The sequence below is a fragment of the Erpetoichthys calabaricus genome, chromosome 14, assembly GCF_900747795.2.
Source record: "Erpetoichthys calabaricus chromosome 14, fErpCal1.3, whole genome shotgun sequence".
Classification (NCBI taxonomy): Eukaryota; Metazoa; Chordata; class Cladistia; order Polypteriformes; family Polypteridae; genus Erpetoichthys; species Erpetoichthys calabaricus.
The window spans coordinates 46,182,674-46,207,160 of record NC_041407.2 but is presented as its reverse complement, the minus strand read 5'-3'; the positions used below and the strand labels follow the sequence as shown (position 1 = coordinate 46,207,160).

Here is a 24,487-nt window from a genome sequence, read left to right as displayed (position 1 = left end):
GGTCAATCTTTCCTAGTATTCCTCTCTGTTAATCATTCAACACTAAATGACAGACACCCTATCAGACATTAACAAGTCTTATGATTTTTATTTGAGCAGTCCGAGGTAAATACCAAAGCAGTAACCGTTTTTTAACCAGGCGACAAACATTTAATGAAAGAATTTGTATTCCAGTCAATGTCCCAAATAAAAATTAAACTCAATTCTCCTCTTATTTTCTCATCTCTTCTACTAGATTTGTATTGTGTGTGATTTGAAGATAAACTGTATAAAAAGAAAAAAGCCAAAAAACAAACTTTTATAAGCCAGGTAGACAGAGAGACAGACAGAGAGACAGACAGACAGACAGAAGACAGACAGACAGACAGACAGACACTATGGCCTGAGCACACATCAGAATGGACACAAACAGCAAAAAAAAACTAAAAAGAAATAAACACTTCTGACTTTGTGTTTACAGTCACAGTGAGGCATTATACAGACATATTGCTATTGGCATAAAGGAGCTCCAGTAGCGTTTCTTGACACACTTCTGCTGAAATACCCATTGGCTGAAAGGCCTCAGTGTTAGTGTGTTACACAGAGGATGTGCAGCATTTTTCATAATGACACTCAGAGCATATTGCTTTGGATCTGAACCATATGAATTATTTTGCTACGTAGATGTTAGTCTTTACACTGACATATGTTGAAAATAATGACTAATTGGTTGTCAATTTCAAGATTTCTTTTAGGAAAATTACTGAATGCAGCTTGTTGTCATTCTGGAAGAAAAAAATCAGGTTCTACTGTTGATGTTATGGACAGGGACAGAAGCATTTACATAGCTATTTTCTGAAAAAAATATACAATTTGCACTTTTTTCTGTGTATCTGTGAAAACTTGAAAAATATTCTGTTATCTTTAAGTGTTTAAAACTATGTTCAAGCAATTTGAAAAAAGGTACCCTTTTATTTAAACAAAGGTGGCACTAAAATCTGAGCTTTTAAATCTGCAGTACAACCATATATGAACACAAGTTAGAAAATGTACATACTGTATGACGTAACATTCAGGTGCATTTGGGAACTTACTGTAGTTAATTGTTTTGAAGGTTGTTCCATCTTTATTATTTACTTCTTTAAAGAGACCGATACAACATTTTTATTCAATAAATGATTATGTAGCAATAAGTTATATCCAGAAATAACAGTGATAACAATGTATCTACATTTATTAGTAAAGTACATAAAATACATGTTTGCTGATAGCATTTTACAGTATCTCATAGTCAAAAACCAAGCCCAAGGCTGTGGTGGCTAAAATGGTATTCATTGACAGAAAGCCAACTAATGTAAAAATTGCATTGCTTGATGTCTTGTTATTTTGCTCTTTGTGAAGCGTTCATAGGTAATTGTAGTTCATATTTTTTAAGTATAAACTTTTTGTGAGAATTACCCAATGGAAAGTTAAAGCCTCTTTGGAAGTCTTAAGCTAAAATTGTTGGCTTTAATAGATAGCTTGTCATTCTGGTCCTTTGACATTAAATTATAGTGCCACGGAAATATTAAATTATTATAATCTACAGATAATTTAGCCATGGTGGTTTTTTTAATTAATATAAAATACCATTCTTATAGAACCAGTTTTATCTAGCTTTTTTTTGTTTTTTTTTTTATTTCAAAGCGCTTTGAGTAGTGAGAAACAGGCTATATACATGTAAAGAATTATTGTTATTATTAGCAGTAGTAGTAGTAGTTGTGCTTTTTTTTTGTGTTTTTTTTTGTTTGTTTTCTTTGCTTTCCATACTTGCATGTTTTACTTTTATGGCTACAAAGATAGTTTACCTGACTTGGGCTAGCATGACCAGCAGGGGAAGTGAGTTTGTTTGCTTGGCACGGGTTTATACAAGCCGCTGTGACTTGTATAAGCAACAGGTTCAGGTACCAGACATTGCTGCACACACAACTCTCCTGATGTATTTATCTGACAAAAGCAGCAATCAAAAACAGCAAAAGTAGAACGTATACAAGGTTAATTTGAAAAAGTAAACATCTGTAATTGAAATCACACAGAATGTTTCCCTGTTTTAAAATAGACAGGTGCAAAAATTCAATAACACTTTTCAAAGGGAGTTTTGAAATTTAAAAAATGTATGGTCCACTCAAGAGGTTAACTTTCCTGCCAGATTTACTTGAAGAATAAGTGTGCCAAATTTCAACAAAATCTGTCCACTGGGAGCTTAAATGTTCCATGTGGATAAACGGACCAACAGAGAAGACAATTACAGTGTGTTCTTTTTCCCATTACATGCAGAGAGAGAGGTTGGGAGCATGCACTGATACAGAATGTTGCCGTACCCACCACACAATGAACCGTCTGAATTGGGACCTTTGTGCAGTGAGTAACACCACCACACTGGAACTGTGTGAGGTTTTTTATGGTGGCTGGAGTGCCAATCCTGCCACCAACCCCCAAGTTTTCCCTGTAAGTTGGAGGACCTTCTTGCGGGGCTGGATGCAGATTAATGTCATACCCAGGATGAAGCAATTGCAGGTTAACAGCCGCTTAAGGGCCCAGTGGAGCAGAGTCACTTTTGGCAGATCCAGGATTCGAACCGGCAACCTTCCAGTTGCCAGTGCAGATCTCTAGCCTCAGAGCCACCACTCTGCCAATGCAGAGACAATTAAAAACTGCTAAAGGTGATCCCCATGCTAAAAAATATGACAAGTTTAGAGAGTTTTTGGCTTTATAGATTTATCAGGTTTGTCAAAAATTAGATATTTGATGGATAGCACAGTGACACAGTTGATAGCATTACTCCCACACAGTGTATGTCTTGTGGTTTCATATTCTGGGCCATTCACTGTATGTGTTCATTTTTGTTCAGGGGAACCAGTTTCGTCCAGGGGCAACTGGGTGACAGACAACTGGGCGAAAAGACAACTTGGCAAAAGACAACTCGGCGAAGGACAACACAATGAAAAGAAAACTCTGCAACATCCTTTACCAGTTAGGTTCAAGAGATTTTTTAATGATATTTAAATGACAACGTAGGGCGCCGGAAAATCCACAGAATCACCTGCTTTATGAGAGTCCCAGTACATTGAGAGTAAAGGTATTCCTTAAGCCGTACTCACAGGTCACCTTTTGTATTCTAAATATCATTATCATACGATTACAATCAATACAATTTATATAAAGGATTAGCAATTTTGGTTGCAGAAGATAATGTAAGATAGAGTTTGTTCCATCTGCAGAATAAAGTTCGTTTGTCAATTATATAAATTTATTTTCAACATTTTAAATCACGTTGTCATTTACATATATATTAAAAATCCTCTTTGAACTTATCTATTATCTAACTGGTAAAGGATGTTGCCGAGTTGTATTTTGCCAAGTTGTTTTTCGCTGAGTTGTCCTTTCACAGAGTTGTTTTTCGCCGAGTTGTCTTTTCGCCGAGGTGACTGTCGCCCAGTTGCCACCGAACCCTTTAGCTTGATTTATAGAAACATGAAATTTGTTCATTCATTCATTTTCCAGCACTGTTATTCTCCTGATTGGTCACATGTTGCTAGACATTCGTAAGTCACAAAACAAATTAAGGATTACGCTAGTCCCCTGTAGGGTACACAGTTGTACACAGTCACACTCACATATTGGTCCAATTTAACATTACTGACTAATTTAAGAGACACATTTATCAGGTCAGTCCAGTTTCCATTCACATCCAAAGTAATGTTAAATTGTGACTTACCAATGACAGGCTCTAGCAACATGTGACCAATCAGGAAAATAACAGTGTTGGAAAATGAATGGATGAACAAACTTCACATCTCTACAAATCAAGCTAAAGACTGTTTGGCTTTGAATAAACCCCAACGCAGAATGACATATGAAAACCAAAGTTAGTATAATGGAGCATAGACATTATCAATGTGACAAATCAGGACAATTTAAACTGACATTAAAGTACCTTAATGACAAGTCAGAAAAAGAAGAAATTACTTGATTGTACTCAATGGTGTCTATTAAAGCTTACTTCAGGCAGTTTTCATAACTGATAGACCATCTCACCTGCACTTCATGCATGTTCATAACTGTACTGGAGGGTTTTTTTGTCCCCAGTCGGTAGGAAATGGCTTCGTTCAGAGTCATGCCCCAAAACTGGCTGTAGTTGCCTGCTTTCCACCTGAGAATAAAAAGGAGAATTGGATACAGTGGGTCATGTTAGACAGTTTATGTTTGCCAACAAGAGTCAACCCTACAGTGTATGGACTCTAAGAGGCATATATTTAAGGAAAAAAAAGAGAAATGATTGTCTTTAATGGTACAGTTAGTCATTATGAAGGAAACAAATATTTTTAAACTATTAGTGCTAAAAAGTGCAGATAAAGATGGCCAGTGTCATCATGGTAAATTATCTTATCAAACCACCTTCCTCTTGAGCAAGAGCTACATCCGATCTTTTGGTTTAGATGTGATGGCCAGCTTGTAAATTCCACTGAATTAGGCTAAATTTATTGTTATCTAAACCATTCCATGTTAATAATAGTTTCCTTTAGAACATGACTAATGCAATATTGAAATAAATAAACTACAAGAGTTGATGCTTCAAAGAAATAGAATTTAACAGCGTGTTGTTTTCCACACTTTTCTGTCAATTTAACCTTAATAGTGTTTCATTTGTGTTTGCAAATCTATCATTTGGAAAAAGATAGTATTTTTAAATAAAGATGACAATAAAAATGAAGTGTACATATTTTCACTAAAACTGTATATGTCTAAAATACTGTAAAAGCACGAGTTTGAAAATGTTCATCCATGTAACATATTTTGTGCAATCAATATTAACAAAGAGTGGGAATAAACTGTCATATTGTGCGTTGGGCAGATACAAACATTGATTGTTGTAAGGAGGCCATTAACCTCTAGTTAATAAATGTATAGTAAGTTTATTGCACACTTTCATTGTGTATGCAATGTGTGAGTACAACTTCATGGGTGACTGTTCACATAATGATCACATAGTACATTTATTTGATACTTTCAAAGATTTTTTAATAAATGCAAAACACTGAAGAAAATTATTTTGACTTAGAAATTATATTGTGCAGATTGGAGAGGTGAAATTATTGATTGAACCGCCATTACATATTTATCTTTTTCTCTTACAAATTCCATTTGTAGTGGAAAATAGATTGGATCTGGATCATTTGAATATTTTTAAAGATGTCGTTTAAAACAATAAGGCAGATGTACCACAACTGTGACTGGATGGATTTATGAGGCAGCAGTAACTCCGCACTGGACAGTTGTATTATTCCTGTTCAAACACCCTTTCCAAATGTGTTTTCTTTTTTCAGTCACTTTTCAGACACACCAAACACATTGGTGTATAAGCAGTTTAGCTTTGTTGTTTTTATTTGAGGTTCACACCAACAAGAAAAATAAAAGTTGCCCACAGAAAGGGCATTTCCCACCTATTCTAAAATGGTCTGCTGCTGGATGCCCTTACTCTTTAGCACTTAGCAGGACTTTTTTGCCAGCTCAAACTTACTCAGTTTTCTCCAGGACTAATACGTCTTTAGTACCACCCTTTAAATTGTAGCGTGGACAGCAGAAATTCTTGTAAAGTCCTAATAACTGCCTATAGCTGTTGTCAAGATTAACAGAGGGCATCAGCACCACTTGCCATATTATATATCAAACGTTTGCACAGCATTACATGCTAATGTAGTTCATTCGTTGCCAATTTAATTAAAAATCTGTAAACAATTAGCACAATAAACAGTGAAAAAAGTGGTGTGATAAATGGATAGTTGAGTTTTATATGAGAAAGGTGTTGTCAGCTGAGGTAATCACTAGATTGCATCTACTAGTTATATACTGATTTATTTCCACCATCTCCTGATATAGAAAGGTTTTAATTCTTGAGATTTTTAGGGTATTGCAGTCAGATTTTTCTTTCCATGAATGGACTTCACTATGAACAGAGAATATGTTGTGTTCCAATTATATTTTCCCATCTGAACCTGGATAAAGAAAGGAAGCTCACCCATAGTCTCTTGAGTTAATGGAGTTGATCATTTCAGTATCAATCAGACAGACATTCTGCTCACAAGTCCACAAGCCTTGGTCAGTACAGGTACTGGGGAAAAATAAGACAAAAAGAGTAAAATAAAATTCTGTTCTCTACCACGTCACATATTTCAAGATCACAATTATTGATAAGGTAGAAAAAGTTCTTTCATTCCAAATATATTAAATTCTAAATAGCCGAGAAGAGAATTCCTAAATGTCTTTGTGCTATCGTGCTTTTTCTGTTATCAGTAAAAGTCTATTACTAAGATCAAGTCATCCAAGGCAAAGCTGAATATTTGTTTTACTTTGCCTCTGCAATTAATCTTTAAAGAACCATTAATTTAGAGCAATACAGTTACGAATTACAATTAAGCTCTTATGTCAAGATGCTTTCATTATAGTTAAACAATACAAAGAAAGGAAATCAGAAGTGTAATGAAGTCCTCCCAAAAGGTTACTTGTTTAACACGGAGCTGTGTCATCTTGAAAGTTGGCTGAACAAAAATGGGTTGCATTGTTTGCATTACATTAAATTAAAAACTAAAAAAGTTCTTTCATTCCAAATAGGATTACTACTTTTTAATGCTTTGATTTTTTCTTGAGTCAGGTTTCTTTCACTCAGTCTAAACTTTTGTTGCAACTCTAAATTTGTCATTTGTATTTCAGTGTAATGGTGTCATTTGAAAATTACATGCTTCAGCTTATCATGACCTGGGCTTTGAAACTGGATAAAAAGTGTTCTTTAAATATGAAGTGCTGTGTAGTAAAGTAAAGTGCATTGTAGTAACTAACAGCATTTTAAATACACGATTTTTTTTTTTTTCATAAAGCACACTTCCCATTGACAAGTTCAGATTACTTTAAGAATTAATAAGAATAACACAGTAAAACAAGTTTACTGTAACATGCATAAGAAAACTTAACCTAACTCTTCAAGCAGCCCATGGTCAAGAGGGCCTAAGAAACAAATTTATATAAAAAAAAAAAAATCATGATTATAAAGTTCAGTTTGTATTTTGTTTCCAGAGCTAATGTCAGTAAAATCATTTTTGTTTAATATCTTGAAATTTAGTTTTAATTCTAAAGAATGAGTATTAATTACATTTGAGCAGAATAAAGGTCCAAGCAAGCATTTTCTTTTCAGTGCTTCAGGGTAAAACAATCTCTCTAACTCTGACTTCTACTTCTGGGCATGCATCAAACTTGCAGAAGACCTTTAATATTCAGGGTCATTAGAACAGATTTTTTGGAGTAACAAGTGAATTAAGAAAATCATACTCAATGTGTTCTAGAAACAACTTTTTTAATGTGCCTTACATGAAATGGCTACTGTCATAGTTACTGGCTTGTCAGTGTATGTGGCTCTATGCCTTGAGCATAAAATCAAAGGATGTCCAAACATTATTAATTTAATGATGAGGTGGCAGAAAATGCCACTTAGTCTGCTTTAGGTGTTGAACTTGTAATGTTGATTGCTCTATTAGTCCTGTAACAGCTGGTTTGTAAATTTCTTTTTTGAATTTCAATGGGTGGTATAATTACACTACAGACCTATAATATAATATGTGTTGTGTGGGTGTTGTGGAACATACTTAGTAAATAAAGAAGTGTCTTGAGCCATCGTTAATTATGAACTCCAAATATGAATGTCTTTTATTTACACCTACAGATGGAGTCCCAACATGCTGTTATTAGTGCAGCATGGCAAACTGAAGAAATCTAACAGAAACCTTCCTTTAATCAGCTAGGTTCATTTACATTTAATCACAAGAAACATTTCAAACACACCAGTCATCATATGTCCTGGTTATGATGTTAAACTCCATCTGGCCCTGCAAGTATTCCTCCAGCTTGGAGGGAAATCTTGGGGGTTGGTGACAGGATTGGCACACAGCTCCAAAATGGCAGACAGGACTCCTTTCTGCTGCAGCCACTCATAGCAAGGTTGCTCAAATTATGAAAGGGATGGCGGAAAGCCCTCAGGAGGTTCATCTTTGGAAGAGTCAAAACTGTCGGAGAGCCACTGTGGTCAGGCCTGTTGGGGATTAGAACTGGTGTGATGCTGAGGTGTCGCCCAGTTTAAGCGCATGGCACATCTCTCTCCAGCATGGCGATCACCTTCCTCTGCTGTCGGTGGAACTTCGTAAACTCCACACTTCAGTGGCGCCATTCTCTGGCACTGGCCAGATCTCTGTAGGTGGGTACACCTTTTATTGGTCTGGTTGCTCTGATGGCTGTCATGCTCAGGGAGTAGCTGTTGCTGTGGCAGATTGGCTCCATATGATGGTGTCTGATGTCGCTCCTTTCAACAAGCATATTCTGAGACTCAGACTACGGCACTCTCTGGGTGCATTGTCTTTTGTCTCAGTGTATGCTCCAACCACATTGAGTGATGTCTTGGTGAGAAAAACATTTTATTCACAACTTCGCTCAGTGGTTGATGGGTGCCCGCAAGGTGACACTTCACTGGTCATGGGTGACTTCAGTGCAATCACTGACACTGACAGGCTGGCTATGAGAGTTGTGTCAGTCCCCATGGGTCTGGCGACCATGGTGAAAGTGGGACCATGACTTTGCTCCTTGACTTTGCAAAAGGTCAGGGGCTGCGGATCCTGGTTCCAGCACCCTGAGCCACATCGTTGGACTGGGTACTCCAATACTGGTGGTGTGGTGAAGGAGATTGATCACATACTCGTGGACAGACGCTGGAGGCTCCTACAGAACTGTAGGTTCTACAGAAGTGCCCAGTTCGTGAATTCTGACCTCTATGGTCTAGAGATCCACGTCCTGTTTACAGAGGAACTGAGACATTACACACATCTGAATCTGTTCCTCAGAGAGTCGCAGTCAGGGCAGCTGATGGAACAGTCCTTACGGATGACACTGCAGTTGTGACACGCTGGGCTGGCTACTTTAAGCAGCTGTTAAAGCTGATCCTCTGGCTAGGACGTTGGACATCTCTGGGTCCATGGTTCTTGAGGCTGATCCTCCAATTAGCTGTGAACCACCTAATCTTACTGAGATTGCACAGGTGGTGAACCAGCTGATGGTAGTGAAAGCTGCAGGGATATGCAGGGTGAACTTCTCCAGGCTGGTGGTAAGGATGTCCTCCTTGCATTTCAAGCAATCTTTGCTTCCATTTGAGAGATTGGCATCATCCCAAATGGCTGGAAAATGGGTCTTGTCGTCCCTATCTGGAAAGGGAAGGGTGATTGCCTGGATTGCGGCAACTACAGGGGCATGACTCTGCTCTTGGTGCCGGGTAAGGTCCTTGCTAGGGTCATCCTCAATAGGATCTGTGATCTCTTGCTCACCTAACAGCGACTGGAGCAGTCTGGTTTTACACCTAAGAAGTCTACCATTGACCGCCTCCTGGAACTGAGGGTACTCAAGGAGTGCAAACACAAATATCAGCAGAGTTTCTTTGCAGCCTTTGTCAATTTTCGTAAGGTTTTTGGCTCAGTTGATCGAGCCCTGTGGGGCATCCTGAGACTTTGTGGGTTTCCCCCTGAAGTTGCTGGATATCATGGACAGCCTGTACACTGGAACTGTGTGTGCTGTGCGGAGTGAAGGCAGAATTTCTGCAGTTCTCCGAGTTGATTCTGGGGTTCGTCAGTATTGTGTTCTTGCTCTTATTCTGTAAAATGCTTTCACGGACTGGGTGTTGGGCAGGGTCGTGGGGTGCAGTGGCTGTGGTGCATCTATTGGTGAAGAAAGATTCACTGATCTGGACCTTGCCAACGATGCTGTGATCTTTGCGGAATCAATGGAGGCTCTGATCAGGGCTCTGGAGAGACTGAGCATGGAGTCTGAATGTCTGGGCTTGCTAGTGTCCTGGATAAAAACCAAGATCCAGGCCTTTAATGACCTCTTGGGCACAGCTATTGGCAGTGTGTCTGTCTGTGGAGAGAATGTCAACCTTGTCAAGTGGTTTACTTACCTTGGCAGCGACATTCATGTCTCTGGTGACTCTGGTGATTGGAAGAGTATGGGGGGGTCATAAGGTCACTGGAAAGGGGTGTGTAGTACTCCCGATATCTTTGCAAAATGACAAAGGTCCAGAGTTCTGGTGCTCCCTGTTTTGCTATATAGTTGCAAGACATGGATGCTATCCAGTGACCTGAGACGAAGACTGAACTCCTTCAGCACTGTCTCTTTAGAGAGTACTTGGGTACTACTGGTTTGATTTTGTGTCGATCAAGTCGTTGCTGACAGAGTCCCAAATGAGGCACATTACCTACATTGTGAGGGAGTGTCAGTGACGGCACTACAGCCATGTGGCACAATTACCAGAGGGTGATCCAGCTCACAGGATCCTCATTGCTGAGGACCCAAGGGGCTGGACCAGGTTAAGGGGATGCCCATGTAACACCTGGCTGTGGCAGATAGATTGTCATTTCCGAGGGGTGGGATTGGACCGTTTGTCTGCCTGGGGGTTTTCCAACCAGGATCCTGAACTGTTTTGTCATGTGGTGGGTGCGGCAACACCCTGTACCAGTGCCTGCTTCCCAACCTGACCTGACTTGAATAATCACACAAATAAACTGCTATCAGGGAAAGCATAGTTGTGAATTTTTCCTAAATAATTTGTTTAACAATGGTCTTACTGATAAATTTAAAGTAAGTGTAAGCGTCTTTGACAGTTTTTCACTTTCCTACCACCAATTTTTGTTGCAGAGTCTGCCATTCTTTTAAACTGTTTAATGAGGTGTACAGCAGGTTTTATGAAAAACTGACTTCTACATGTGTATCTTCATTCAACAAAGCTTGGAATGTAGGTAGTTTGCTTTTGTACAGTTGTTGTGGTATTTCAATTAGACACTGTGCATTAGTTATAAACGTTTTTATTCCAACTTGTCCTTGGGTGTATACTTTTAACTTTTACTTCAGCATTACACCAAGCCTACCTGTTTGCTGTTGGCACTGTGACCCATTCAGGATTTAAGAGCACATTAAAATAACTAGCTCTTCTCTTTCTTCTTCAGAAATGAGCTCTATACATTATTTCTGTCACACTTGGATTGCACTAGATGTTTGACCTGAAACAAGATTTTCACTCCTTTGGCTTTTTCTTGAGCATGTGGAAAGTTGAGCTATTTTGCACTTTAATTCTGTGCCTTTGTGGTACACATTTCATATGGCAGGTGATTTGGTATACCTTTGCAGCTGCTAGTTGTTGTACAGTGTTATTAGGTGTTATGTTTTCTTGATCATTGAGAACTTTCATTGAAAACACTTTTGTTTTAGACATCATGCTTCTGTTGGGTCTCTGTGTTTGCAACATAAAACCTTCCTCAACAAAGCTTTGAGGATATTATGAGAACACATAATGAGAGTTTCATTAAGAGATGCCACTCTTATTTTTTAATCTGAAGATCTGCAAGATTTGTAATCCGCTTAAAGGCTTAGCTATGGTATAATTCTTCCACTCCTTAATTGAAACACATACTAATATATAACTACAGACTCTTTTATAAAACTTTACTCTTAGTTCTTCTAATTATGAAAGCATAAGTAAACTGTAATATAAAATACATTAGGCAAAGAGAAAACTAAGGACATCTTCTTTGTGTATCCTAAATTATTCTGGAAATGATGATATATCTTAACATGCACTAGAAACGTTCTGCTCTTTGTAAATTGTGCTATTTTGTGCCTCACAGGCATATGCTACTACAAGATATCCCAGATAATTTAGAAAGTTTCCTGAAAGCATTTCAACTAACCTGAAGCTACAAAAAAAAAAAAAAAAACAACAAAGCAAAACACTTGTTAGGGCTCAACCAAGTCTTTAAATCTGATATGTAATTTTGAGCTTAATGACAATGGTCTAAAATGTGTTCTAGCCTGTTACAGGTAGAAAGAGTAAAGAGGCCATGACTGAAGTGACAGAATTTTTAGAATTTTCTGAATACTATTAGTTGTGGGCTGAAGTATCTATGAAAATGGTACTTTCTTCTTAATCACTAATAAGACCCCAACATTTAATGAAGCCTGTGCTCTTGAGAGATCACACTTTGTTTCTCAATCCATTCATTCACTGCTAAACCTACTGAATTTTACTGACACGTCTAATGTTTTTCTAAAGGAAATTAAAAAAAAATAATAATAATGCAGAGTATCTTTCTTGTATCCACTGCTTTTAGTGATATCTACAGTAATTTCCTTTTAGTGAAGTACTGTACAGGTTTCTCTGCACGTCAACAACCATTGCTCATATTTTCTACACATAGGCATACATATCGACTGGAATGGATTTCTGTCTGCTCAGTCCTTCAATGCACATCTCCTGTAACAGGTTCTTACCTTAACTTAATAGTATTCCCCTCTTGAACTTGCTATCTATGGCCGAGGCTTTGCACACTTACTGCAGACTTTCTTTTGAGACCATAAAATGCAACCTTTTTCAGCGAAGTGGAAAACACATTGCTTTAGCTTGTAGTGATAAAAGAGCAGTCCTTTCATGAAGGGGACTAACATTTCTTGTTTATATGGGTATGTCATGTCATTTCATTCTTCTATTAACATGTTTTCACCTGAACTATATTATAATACTATGTGTGGTCACAAGTTTAATACACCTAATGCCATTGAAAACCAGATTCAGTGCTGGATGTATGGATTGATGTATCTAATCATTAGTTGATTTCCCATTTGTGCTGTGAAAACCTTAAATTCATTTGATTAAGAAATTCAACTAGATGTTGAAAATATCAGGGTCATGCGTATTTATTTTGACTCCTGCATTTTAGCTGCTACAGATTACATGCTAACAAATTTCTACTCCAGATAGCTAATTGCCTTTCATCCTATAATTGCTGAAATTAATGGGAATCTGCTCACCAGAAGGCTGCTGCTTTACAATGCATTATTGTCACATTCCTGTAAATAATACTGTGACTTTCATAGCCTTTTGCCGTGGTACATTATGTTTCTGGTTAAGCCTATTTGCAGATGGGTACACTTGTTAGCTAGAAAGGATGTACCTGGGGCCTAATTTATAAAATTTGTATGCACACAAAAAAGAGACTCAAAATGTGCATATTCAACTTCCAATGGGAGCATGATTTATAAAAGAAATCACAACAAAAGAGCATGCGTATATTTATGGCAATTATGACCCAGGAGTATGCAACATTTCAGAGGAACTGGGGAATTATTTCACTCTTGATCAAGTAGGAAAGTGTAGCTAACTGATGACTCTCACACATAGTTCATGTCACCAAGTCATTATTATAATATGCACTGATGTGAAAAATATATTACATCTTTAAAGTGATGAATATGATGTACAGACTGTGCTATTTTAGTTCACTTTTAAAAGGGCCAATGCTGTGCTGTTTTAGGGAACTGGTCAACATGTCAAGAATATCTCAGCAAAGCTTCTCTCCATCATGCCTGCTGTGCTGGAAGCCAATAGCTGACTGGCGTGGTACCTTATCCAGTTTTCATAAGGTGTTGTTGCACATAAATAAAACATAACATGTTTTGTCAACTTAAAAAGGCAATTTGCAGCAGTCTCCGATTTTGCTAACATAATCAGAGCAATTTACTGCACTCATATTGCAATAAGAGCACCTAGCGAGAACAAAACTGTGGTTATTAATCAAGAGCAGTGACATTCCATTAATGCACAAGTCATCTGTAATGTCAAGGTGAGACTCACAAACATTGCGGCTAAGTGGCGTGGATCAACCCTTGATTCAAAGTATCTTTGACAGACGTGATGGTACTATACGTGATGTCTGGCTTATTTGTAACATACCTGGATAAACCCTTAGTTTTTCATATGACCTGTACTACTCATTGTAACAGCAATCATGTCATTACATATGCCAGATAATTGCTGCTACCCATTCAGACGCGAGCCCATAATGCCTTTCTCTAACCCCCAAGAACACAGAGGAGAGTTGCTATAATGCCATGCAGTATCTTACATTCTCAGTCACAGAATGCAGCCAGATAATCTTAATTGTAGGCAGCTGTGTGTTGATGCGTCAGAAAGGAGCTGCTCTACCAGACAACAGCATCGTGATTGTACATGTATGAGGTTGCTCCATTTAAAGAGCATTCACATGCACACATTTACAAGGTGATTGTGATTTATAAATGAAATGTATGTATGCCAGGTTTTATAAATCAAATTTTTTTGCATACTTTTTCCTTTTTTTTTGGTATGTACATATTTTTACACTCAAATTCACGTAAAGTTTTATAAATGAGGTCCTGATCAGTAAGTATTCCTTAGGCAGTCAAATGTTACTCTATATGGATCAAAGGTTCCAATGTGTGTCACAAAACCACACCGCGTGACATTACTACCACCAGCTGAAAGGATCTACAGACTTAGTTTTCTCTAAAGACTCAGTGCTACAAATAGTTTACATTATCAATAGGCAAGATTCAGTCAGTGTCCATTAAAGTTCCTTAGCATACTATAAATGCATTATCTTTTTTTTTTTTGTTATAAAGTTATAAAGAGTTATGTGTTCTGATGTACCTCCTACTGCACCAGTACTGTTGTAATCAGGGTTTGGCTGAAACACAGGAGCCTATTTTACGCTCTGCATTACAAGCTGGTCAGCCCGTGTTTGCCTCTTTCTTCAAACGTTTTTTTTTCCCTGTTCAGATGACTTTTACTGACTGAATGATAGCATGATGAAATTATGATATTATATTCTGAACAGGTCATCCACAAAGAGAACAACAAGATTTCACCAATGCCCATTAACTTGATTTTGAAACTGCTTCATTTTTTAGCCTGTGAATTACACACACGCTCACAAACATTTGGTACCTACCTACATGTTTTAAATAAATGTGTCTGCATGTATGATGCTTTTGCTGACTGAACAGGCAGTTACTTGAAAAGGGCAGGACTACCTAATAAAGTGATGTTTATAGAAAAGGTCCAATTTTAATAAATGAAAACGAATCTACACAATTATTACAAGCCAGAATCTTGCCCGGACAAGCACACAATTTATTTGGCAGCCTTCAGAAACTTATTAAGTCATTCAGTAAATTTGTGTTTCCTGCTGTGTATTCTAGCCAGTGCCACAAACAAGAGCCCATCTCTTTGACTTGTTACGAACAGCAAAGTCTTTCTTTCTCTTTACAGTCTGAGCAGCTCTAAACTGTGAATTCATTTATTTTTTTCTTATTGTCACATATTTCCTGTAGTTGTTAATATTTATCGTGGTTGCTACTACTAAATCAAAGGAGGACTCCCTAAAACAACCCAAAACATTTCTGTGATAGCATTCTTTCAGAATTTTCTCTTATTAAACTATTATTGGTAGACTAAACATGACCGGTGTTTTGTTAAGTTGTATTATGTAAGGCCCAAACTACTGCAAGTTTGACTATCTCCTTTTAAGGATAAAACACAGAAGAGTTCCATTTTTAATCACAGCCAGAGCAGCCAACTGACCGAAATGGTCAACAACAGTTTTCTGAATATCAGTTCTTTTTACTGATTCTGCCAAGCCACTCACTTTCTAAACAAACCCGTCTTATCTGTTGAAATTCACACAACTGAGAAGATAGCAACACTAGTGAAGGGGAGAGACAGCAATCTGCATTGCAGAAATGCCATTCCATCCTCCTTTTTAAATGGCCGAGGCTTTCACTCACAACATTTACATTAGGCTGGGGATGTGCTACTGTTATCATATAAGTTTACCTTAACTCTTTTATGGCTGAATATTTTTTCCAAAACACTCAGTTTTCTGAAAAGCACACAAAGCAACGTGTTTCACACATAAATCAACATAAAACGTCTGTTGCTACGTGCTGGGGTTGCTGTTGGCGCTTGTTCGGCATCTCTTGCGGTAGTGGCATCTTGATGGCCAGCAGGAGTGCACAGTGGGCTAGCTGCCTTTGCACAGCAGGTGGGCAGCAGTGGCAGTCGTAGTGTAATGCAATAGGGTTTGTACCTCTTTTCATCATAAGTGGTGGTCTTCCCAGGCAAAGGCTGCTGTAGGCATACCAGCTACACAAACGTGTTCAACACCATGATCACCTGGGGACTGGTCAGCTAATGCTGGTACCTCACTTTTGTATTCAATGTCAAAGCCATTTTAGAGGTTGTTTGCTCTTCACTACTCATGCAGGGAATCGAGGTTAAATCAACAAAGCTACTTAACTTTCCTTCTAGCAAAGAAAGTCAAACTTAAATGTAAGGGTGAGTTTTGTCGCATTTTACAGCTGATTACCGTCCTCTACCCCAGAATTTCAAAAAAAGTCGACATTAGCCCTGAAAGAGTTAAGCTGTCTTTCTGAAAGGATGCTAATTAACATGACCCTGCTAATATAAAACAAGTAGATAGATAATTGCATCATTCCATTCATTTCTGAAAACTATTTCCTTATTACAGGACATGCAGCACCAAAAAGGTAAAACCAACACTACTTGGTGAAAGGTAGAAACTAATCCTGGATAGGACACCGGTTAATATAAGATTAGTATTATTGGAGAAAACAGGGAAGATGTTCAAATCCACATTAACATGCACAGGATCATGAATTGAACCCAGGCACTAGAGCTATGATGCTGCTGCACTAACCTTTGTTCCATCATGTGGTCATAACAGTGATTTCAAACTTTCCCCTTCCGAGTATACACTATGTGCTACATGGTATAAAATAAATCAGACCTTTCAGATTATTATTTCTTTCAATCTCTGAAATGTGTCCATTACTTCACTGAAGATCCAGAGCTATGTTTTTGGAGTTTACTTTTCTAAACACCTGCATATAGAAGCAGGGTGATCTGAAGATAACAATGAGTAAGCTGTGGACATCCTGCACTCCAATGGTCTACCTCAGAGAACTGCCGACAACGGAGCCTCACTCAGACTTTTCAGAACGCTTGGTGGGCGGGCTTTGCAGCGGTACAAAAAGAGGAGAGAGACCGAGGTGAGAGAGTATTACAACAAAGTATTTTTATGGTCCCGACAGTTTCCGCATATGACACGAGTCTATAGAAATCTCGTTACTACGAAGTACATTCAGCAGATGCTTTCATTACAATGAAGTGACCTTGAAATGCTTGAATGAATCATCCACAGAGCAGTTAGTTCTGTGGTCGCAGCTCAGTTGTGCACATTTGCACAACGATCCCCAAACAGAAACATTGTAAAAAAAATGTCTTTCTTCGAACTTTCCTCGTACTGTTTTTTTTTTGCTATTTTTGTTTTCTGTGGTTTTCAGTGATACCTTTTCCTTATTGCTTGTCAACATTTGAAAAACATCCATTGGAATTTAACTCATTGTCACCCTCCTATAGAAATGGCAGACACGAAAAAACAATAACAGTGTTAATGTTTGTGATGTGTAATCTGTTGAAATGACAAATGCAATGCATATGTCTTTGTTTGTTATATGCAAAAAAAGAAGAAAAATCTGGGGTTGCAAACATATGCGAACTGCTGCATTTGAAGACAGTTTATGTGGTTCAGTGATGCTTTTTCAAGAAACATTCCTATTAATGCGGCACTTATTCAAGAAAATTAATTTTCTAAACTCTCTTGGGACCTCCGTCAACGGGACAACATGCCGAAGAGCATCCCGAAATGCAATCACCACGTCTGTTTAAGACTGTTTATCTGTTTCCGGGGCAAAAGCAGGTTCACAGCTCTACTGTGAAGCAATCGCGCTTTGGGACGCACTTCATGATGATGTTCCCATTGGGGGGGAGATGGGTGTGGGGTGGGGGACTCCCAAAAGAGTTCAGAAAACTCACAATATGAACAGGCATACATGCAGTATTGGGCACCCCATCTTTACCCACTCTGCAGACTCAGTATCCAGCCAAATTGGAGGAGTGCTGGAGGAGCTTGAGGAGGAAAATCTGAGGCAGCTGTGGAGCAGCAGCACGTGGGGCAGAAGCAGAAGATAACCGTTGTTCAAGTTGGCAGATAAAGTGGCTGCCAAACTTGATTTATGGGGCTGACAAGTGAACATTAGGATTTATGATATGTTTCAAACATTAGCAGAGGTTGTTAAACATACCAAACCAGGGCCTTCTTTCTCCCAGCTGGTGTATGATCACATATCTCAGCTTTCAATGGAGTTTGAGCATTATTCCCAACCACAAAAGACCCCCGAAATGGAAAGGAATGGATCTGTGAGCCATTTGTGAATAAGCCAGGTGAATCAACTTTGTCTGTACTTGAAGAGGATCAACTGCTTGAGGTTGCAAATGATGGTGGCCTTAAAAGTATGTTTGAAATAACTTCAAATCTCCATACGTTTTGGATTAAAGTCAAGGCGGAATATCCTGAGGTTGCCACAAAAGCACTGAAATGTCTGCTTCCATTTCCAACATTCTATCTTTGTAAGACAGTGTTTTCTGCAGTGACAGCAACCAAAACGAGATTACAGAGTAGACTGAACGTAAGCAACACACTTCGTGTGTCACTGTCTTCCATCGTCCCCAAATGGGATTGTCTGGTTGCAGGAACACAAGCTCAGGGCTCCCACTGATTCTGCATTATGATAAGTTGTATAATTTCTATTATGATATTATAACTTAATAATAATAGAAATGTAATGTAGATTGTGTATAAAACTACGAACCTGCCCCGAATAGCTTTCAACACTATCATCCCTGAGAAACTCATAGAAAAGTTGAGTCTGCTAGGCTGCAACACTTCCTATAAAACTGGATCCTGGACTTCTTTAACACTGCATCCAAAGTCAAGAAGGCAAAGCAGTGTTTCCACTTCCTTCAGTGACTGAAAAAGGCAAGCCTATAACCACCATTAAGATCATTCTAACCAGCTGCATCACTGTCTGGTTTGAGAACTGTAGTACCTCTGACTGTAACATCCTCTAGTGAATAGTACACACAGCTGAAAAAATCAGTGGGTCCTCTCTGCCCTCCATTAAGTTCATCATTATAAAGTGTTGCATCTGCAAAGCATTGTGAAAGAAAGCTCTCACTACTCCCACTGTCCCTTTGTCCAACTTCCATTGGTTAGGAGCATCCAAACCAGTTCCGCCAGGTTCTGCTCCTCTTGGCTGCATGGACTCTGTGATGCCCTCCTGCCCTCGGATCTGCTCCTAATAACTTATTTATATGTTGTAAATTTTTTACTACTGTTGTTTTTATTGAATGTATTTATTACTATCCATTTCAAATTATTACTACATATTCATTTATCTATTATTTATTTGTCTATTCATAATACAGTATAATACTTTACCAGTCTTGCAGTTGTCCTTTTGTCTATGCATGTTTGCACTATAGTATTGAGAAACCTTATTTTTTGCCACTGTATGCAGCAGTACAGTATGTGGATGGTATGGCAATAAAGCCCCTTGACTTGACTTGACTTAATCTGCTGATCCAGTTCAGGGATGCTGGACATTGGCAATGGTGGATGAAATGTGGAAAACAAATTTGGATTATACTAATTTATTCAATTCTTGATTTGTTGGAATCATTATATTGTTGGGGACTAAAGATTTTTTAAGATCTAGTAAAATGTTGCTACTTGATAGAATCTTACAATATTTCTCTTAAAAACCACACAATGCTGCTGAAAACCTTTCACTTTCAAACATTATTTGTCTCTCACCATAAGCATTCCAATGATGAATGTGCGGTTTGCCTGAAATCTTATGGTTTGCATTTCTTTTAACCCTCCCAACTTCTTAAGGTTAGATTAACTCTGTTTTATCTAATTTCAGAAAACTGAGACATCATCTTGCAAGAACTGTATAGGCTCTGTTCAATTCTAACAGAACACAACTGAAGCCCATTAGTTTTAAATTTACAACAGAAAATGTAAAATTGAGATCTTAGTATCAGCAAGTGTTTAAAAGATGATTTCCTTCAAATCTGTAAACGTAATAACAATACAAATTAAAACCTTAAATCAAGAAGGTAGTGTCAAATGGAAATAAAAGCAGCAGATGACAAGTTCAATAAACAGGCAGAAATACAAATAGTATTCTAACATATGACTACACCCTTCGTGTGTCCATATAGAAAATGAAGCAAAGTAACAATAAGATCATCTATTCCTCTGAAAATACGTGGATATAAAAAAATCCTCAATTTTCTCTTTCATTTTCTGTTTTATCCATTTTTCAAGTACTTTAAGTACTGATGACTTAAGGGTCTTTGGTATGAACTTAATTAAAATTTTACAGTATTTGCTTTTCCGTTCATAGAATTTTATTAGCATGCTTGTACAACTCTGACACCTTCTGCTCTATTAAAAACAAAAATAAGCTATGATTGATATTGAGCTCAGGAGTCTTTCACTAATATATTCTGCTCCAGCGTGTCTATTTTCTGTAACTTATAAAACATGTTTTTCACATTTTTTGATTGTACACTATTTGGCCAATACATTTGCCAATCCTTTCCTGAAAATTTTGGAGTGTGCCTGTGTGAATTTGTGGCCATTCAGCCAAAACAGCATTTATGAAGTCAGGTACTAATGCTGGATGAAGATGATGATGATGATGATGATGATAATACATTTATTTATATAGCATCTTCCCTTGCTCATGCCCGCAATCAGTGTTCCAATTCACCTCAAAGGTGATTAATAGGGTTGAGATCAGGGCATTGTATAGGCCTCTCGAGTTCTTCTGACAAACTCCTAAAACCATGTCTTTATGGACTGGCTTTGTGAACAAGGGTGCTGTCACACTGGAGCAGAAAAGGGCCTTCCCCAAACTGTTTCCATATAATTAGAAACACACAACTGTCTAAAAGCACAGCTCTTGTGTATGGAGGAATATTTTGGACAAAATTAAATAAATGAATGCACAAATAAATAAAAGTAATGTAGTAATAAATAAAGAAATGTGCATCAAATGTGAGCATAAATAAATACATGTGTCACAGGCTTCCAAGTCATAAGTTTTCTTTTTTCTTAAATCTTCTTTTTAGTAATTCTGGTGTATGTTTATATATATTTATTTATCTACCATATTTATTCATTTAAAGAGCTTCTGTAAAAAGTCAAATTTCTGCCTGTGCAAGACCTACAGTGCATCCGGAAAGTATTCACAGCGCATCACTTTTTCCACATTTTGTTATGTTACAGCCTTATTCCAAAATGGATTAAATTAATTTTTTTCCTCAGAATTCTACACACAACACCCCATAATGACAACGTGAAAAAAGTTTACTTGAGGTTTTTGCAAATTTATTAAAAATAAAAAAATTGAGAAAGCGCATGTACATAAGTATTCACAGCCTTTGCCGTGAAGCTCGAAATTGAGCTCAGGTGCATCCTGTTTCCCCTGATCATCCTTGAGATGTTTCTGCAGCTTAATTGGAGTCCACCTGTGGTAAATTCAGTTGACTGGACATGATTTGGAAAGGCACACACCTGTCTATATAAGGTCCCACAGTTGACAGTTCATGTCAGAGCACAAACCAAGCATGAAGTCAAAGGAATTGTCTGTAGACCTTCGAGACAGGATTGTCTCGAGGCACAAATCTGGGGAAGGTTACAGAAAAATATCTACTGCTTTGAAGGTCCCAATGAGCACAGTGGACTCCATCATCCGTAAGTGGAAGAAGTTTGAAACCACCAGGACTCTTCCTAGAGCTGGCCGGCCATCTAAATTGAGCAATCGGGGGAGAAGGGCCTTAGTCAGGGAGGTGACCAAGAACCCGATGGTCACTCTGTCAGAGCTCCAGAGGTCCTCTGTGGAGAGAGGAGAACCTTCCAGAAGGACAACCATCTCTGCAGCAATCCACCAATCAGGCCTGTATGGTAGAGTGGCCAGACGGAAGACACTCCTTAGTAAAAGGCACATGGCAGCCCTCCTGGAGTTTGCCAAAAGGCACCTGAAGGACACTCAGACCATGAGAATGAAAATTCTCTGGTCTGATGAGACAAAGATTGAAGTCTTTGGTGTCAATGCCAGGCGTCACGTTTGGAGGAAACCTGGCACCATCCCTAGAGTGAAGCATGGTGGTGGCAGCATCATGCTATGGGGATGTTTTTCCGCGGCAGGAACTGGGAGACTAGTCAGGATAAAGGGAAAGATGACTGCAGCAATGTACAGAGACATCCTGGATGAAACCCTGCTCCAGAGCGCTCTTGACCTCAGACTGGGGCGACGGTTCATCTTTCATCAGGACAACGACCCTAAGCACACAGCCAAGATATCAAAGGAGTGGCTTCAGGACAACTCTGTGAATGTTCTTGAGTGGCCCAGCCAGAGCCCAGACTTGAATCCGATTGAACATCTCTGGAGAGATCTTAAAATGGCTGTGCACTGACGGTTCCCATCCAACCTGATGGAGCTTGAGAGGTGCTGCAAAAAGGAATGGGTGAAACTGGCCAAGGATAGGTGTGCCAAGCTTGTGTCATCATATTAAAAAAGACTTGAGGCTGTAATTGCTGCCAAAGGTGCATCGATAAAGTATTGAGCAAATGCTGTGAATACTTATGTACATGTGATTTCTCAGTTTTTTTATTTTTAATAAATTTGCAAAAACCTCAAGTAAACTTTTTTCACATTGTCATTATGGGGTGTTGTGTGCAGAATTCTGAGGAAAAAAAATTAATGTAATCCATTTTGGAATAAGGCTGTTATATAACAAAATGTGGAAAAAGTGATGTGCTGTGAATACTTTCTGGATGCACTCTATCTATCTATCTATCTATCTATCTATCTATCTATCTATCTATCTATCTATCTATCTATCTATCTATCTATCTATCTATCTATCTATCTATCTATCTATCTATCTATCTATCTATCTATTCCTCCAAATGCAACATGACATATGGCTTGAATTTAACACTGTCACTTTCACTCGTCAAAGCTGACAGGGCAGGCTCTAGTGAGTACTCTTTGTTGATGGAGTGGATGTATGTGCTTTGCTTCATTTGGGAATCTTATGGCTTCTGTGCATGCTCAAAGTTGAGACCTTGCACATCAACTACGAGTGCAAGAAAAAGTTGCCCAGAAATGTGAAGAGTGAGCAGAATGTGAAGCAACATTAATTCTATAAACTCTGAATTCATCATTAGGAGTCTTCATCTCAAATGTCTGCTGTAAATGTGGTATTTGATGGCCAAAGGTTTAAGCCCAGTGTAATGACATTTCAACCAATTAAAGCAGTGCATTCACTACAAGCAGCCCTCTAAGCCTCGATGAGTAAAAGTGACAGTTGTAAACCCAAGTCACATTTCTGGTTGCATTTGGAGGAATTAATTACAAAATTAAACAAATAATGAGGTAACAAAAACATTCACTGGTACAATTATACATTTACTGTCACATTTCATGCTGTTTTTCTCTATTTATTGTTACATGTCACATTACTTATTAGCACATTTATTTATTTAATTTTTTTTGTTCAAAATATTCCTCCATACTTGTGCTGATGTTGCTTCCAAAGGCAGTTTTGAATTCTGCTGTGAGCGATGGAACAGAAAATAGACAATGTTTACATTCTATGCACTCAGCAGCTCAGCTCTGTGTTCTGCAGTCCTGCTCTGTAAGTTTAGGTGGTCTTAGACACTTTCTCTTAACAGTAATAACATTTAGAAATCGCCGGGACAGATGCAGCAGAGCAAAAACTTCATATACTCAAAGCTGAGAGGGCAGGCTGTAGTGAGTGCTGTGTCTTAATTGGTGAATTGACTTGTGGCAACGTTTAAAGACACTGAGCTCTTCAGTACAACCCATTCTATTGTCAGTAAAAAAGTAATAGTGCTGATAACAACACAGGAATGTTCATCTAAACTATGTGCTTGTGTTGCACTATGAAGGTACTAAGCATGTCCATCACTCCAAACTTTAATTGTTCTTTGTGGGTTTTTTTCAGGCTTGTTTTGTAAACAGGGAAAAGGTAAACAGAGTCATAGGGACAGTTTAGCAACGGATTTGCAGGCTTCTTTTATTGACCTGTTCTAAAGTTCAAAGAGTTGTATTATTCCTTGTTAGCAGGGTTGCATACTGATGAAAGACTGTCAGGTTTCTTCCAAGGAGCAAATGACTGAATTTACAATTTGTTACAGACAATGCATTTTCTGCATTGACTTTCTTGGGGTCACAAGAATGGTTCAAATTCTGGCCTAGTCAAAGCAGCTTTGGAGCCTGTATATTCTCCCTATTTCTTTAGGGAGTTTTACTTCTAAATACATGTTATTAAGGGTGTTGATTGGCACCTATATATGGAAGGCATTAATAGATTTTTTTGAAAATGTAGAATTATTCTGACAGCCTATTAAAGCAACTCAAAGTTGGGTGATAGTCCTATGTAGGCCCTGTGAAATACAAATTCTCACATTCTAATACACTATTGAAATTAATAGCAGCTACTTGAAACATAAATTTCCTTCCTTAATTCATTTACTAAACCAACAATTTCAATACAGGGTCATTGGGAAACTGAGCCTGTCCAAGCAGCATCAGGTGCTAAGCTTGGAGC

General features: G+C 38.2%; 1 protein-coding gene across 1 annotated transcript in view; it reads right to left on the bottom strand.

Moving 5' to 3' along the window:
- tinagl1 (tubulointerstitial nephritis antigen-like 1) overlaps nt 1-24,487 on the bottom strand; it is a 113,193-nt gene that overhangs the window by 42,948 nt on the left and 45,758 nt on the right. Inside the window, exons 4-5 of the mRNA XM_028819067.2 lie at nt 6,038-6,130; nt 4,057-4,171 (exon numbers count right to left, since the gene is read on the bottom strand). Coding sequence (XP_028674900.1) covers nt 4,057-4,171; nt 6,038-6,130 — 208 coding nt within the window. The remainder of the gene's footprint in view (nt 1-4,056; nt 4,172-6,037; nt 6,131-24,487) is intronic.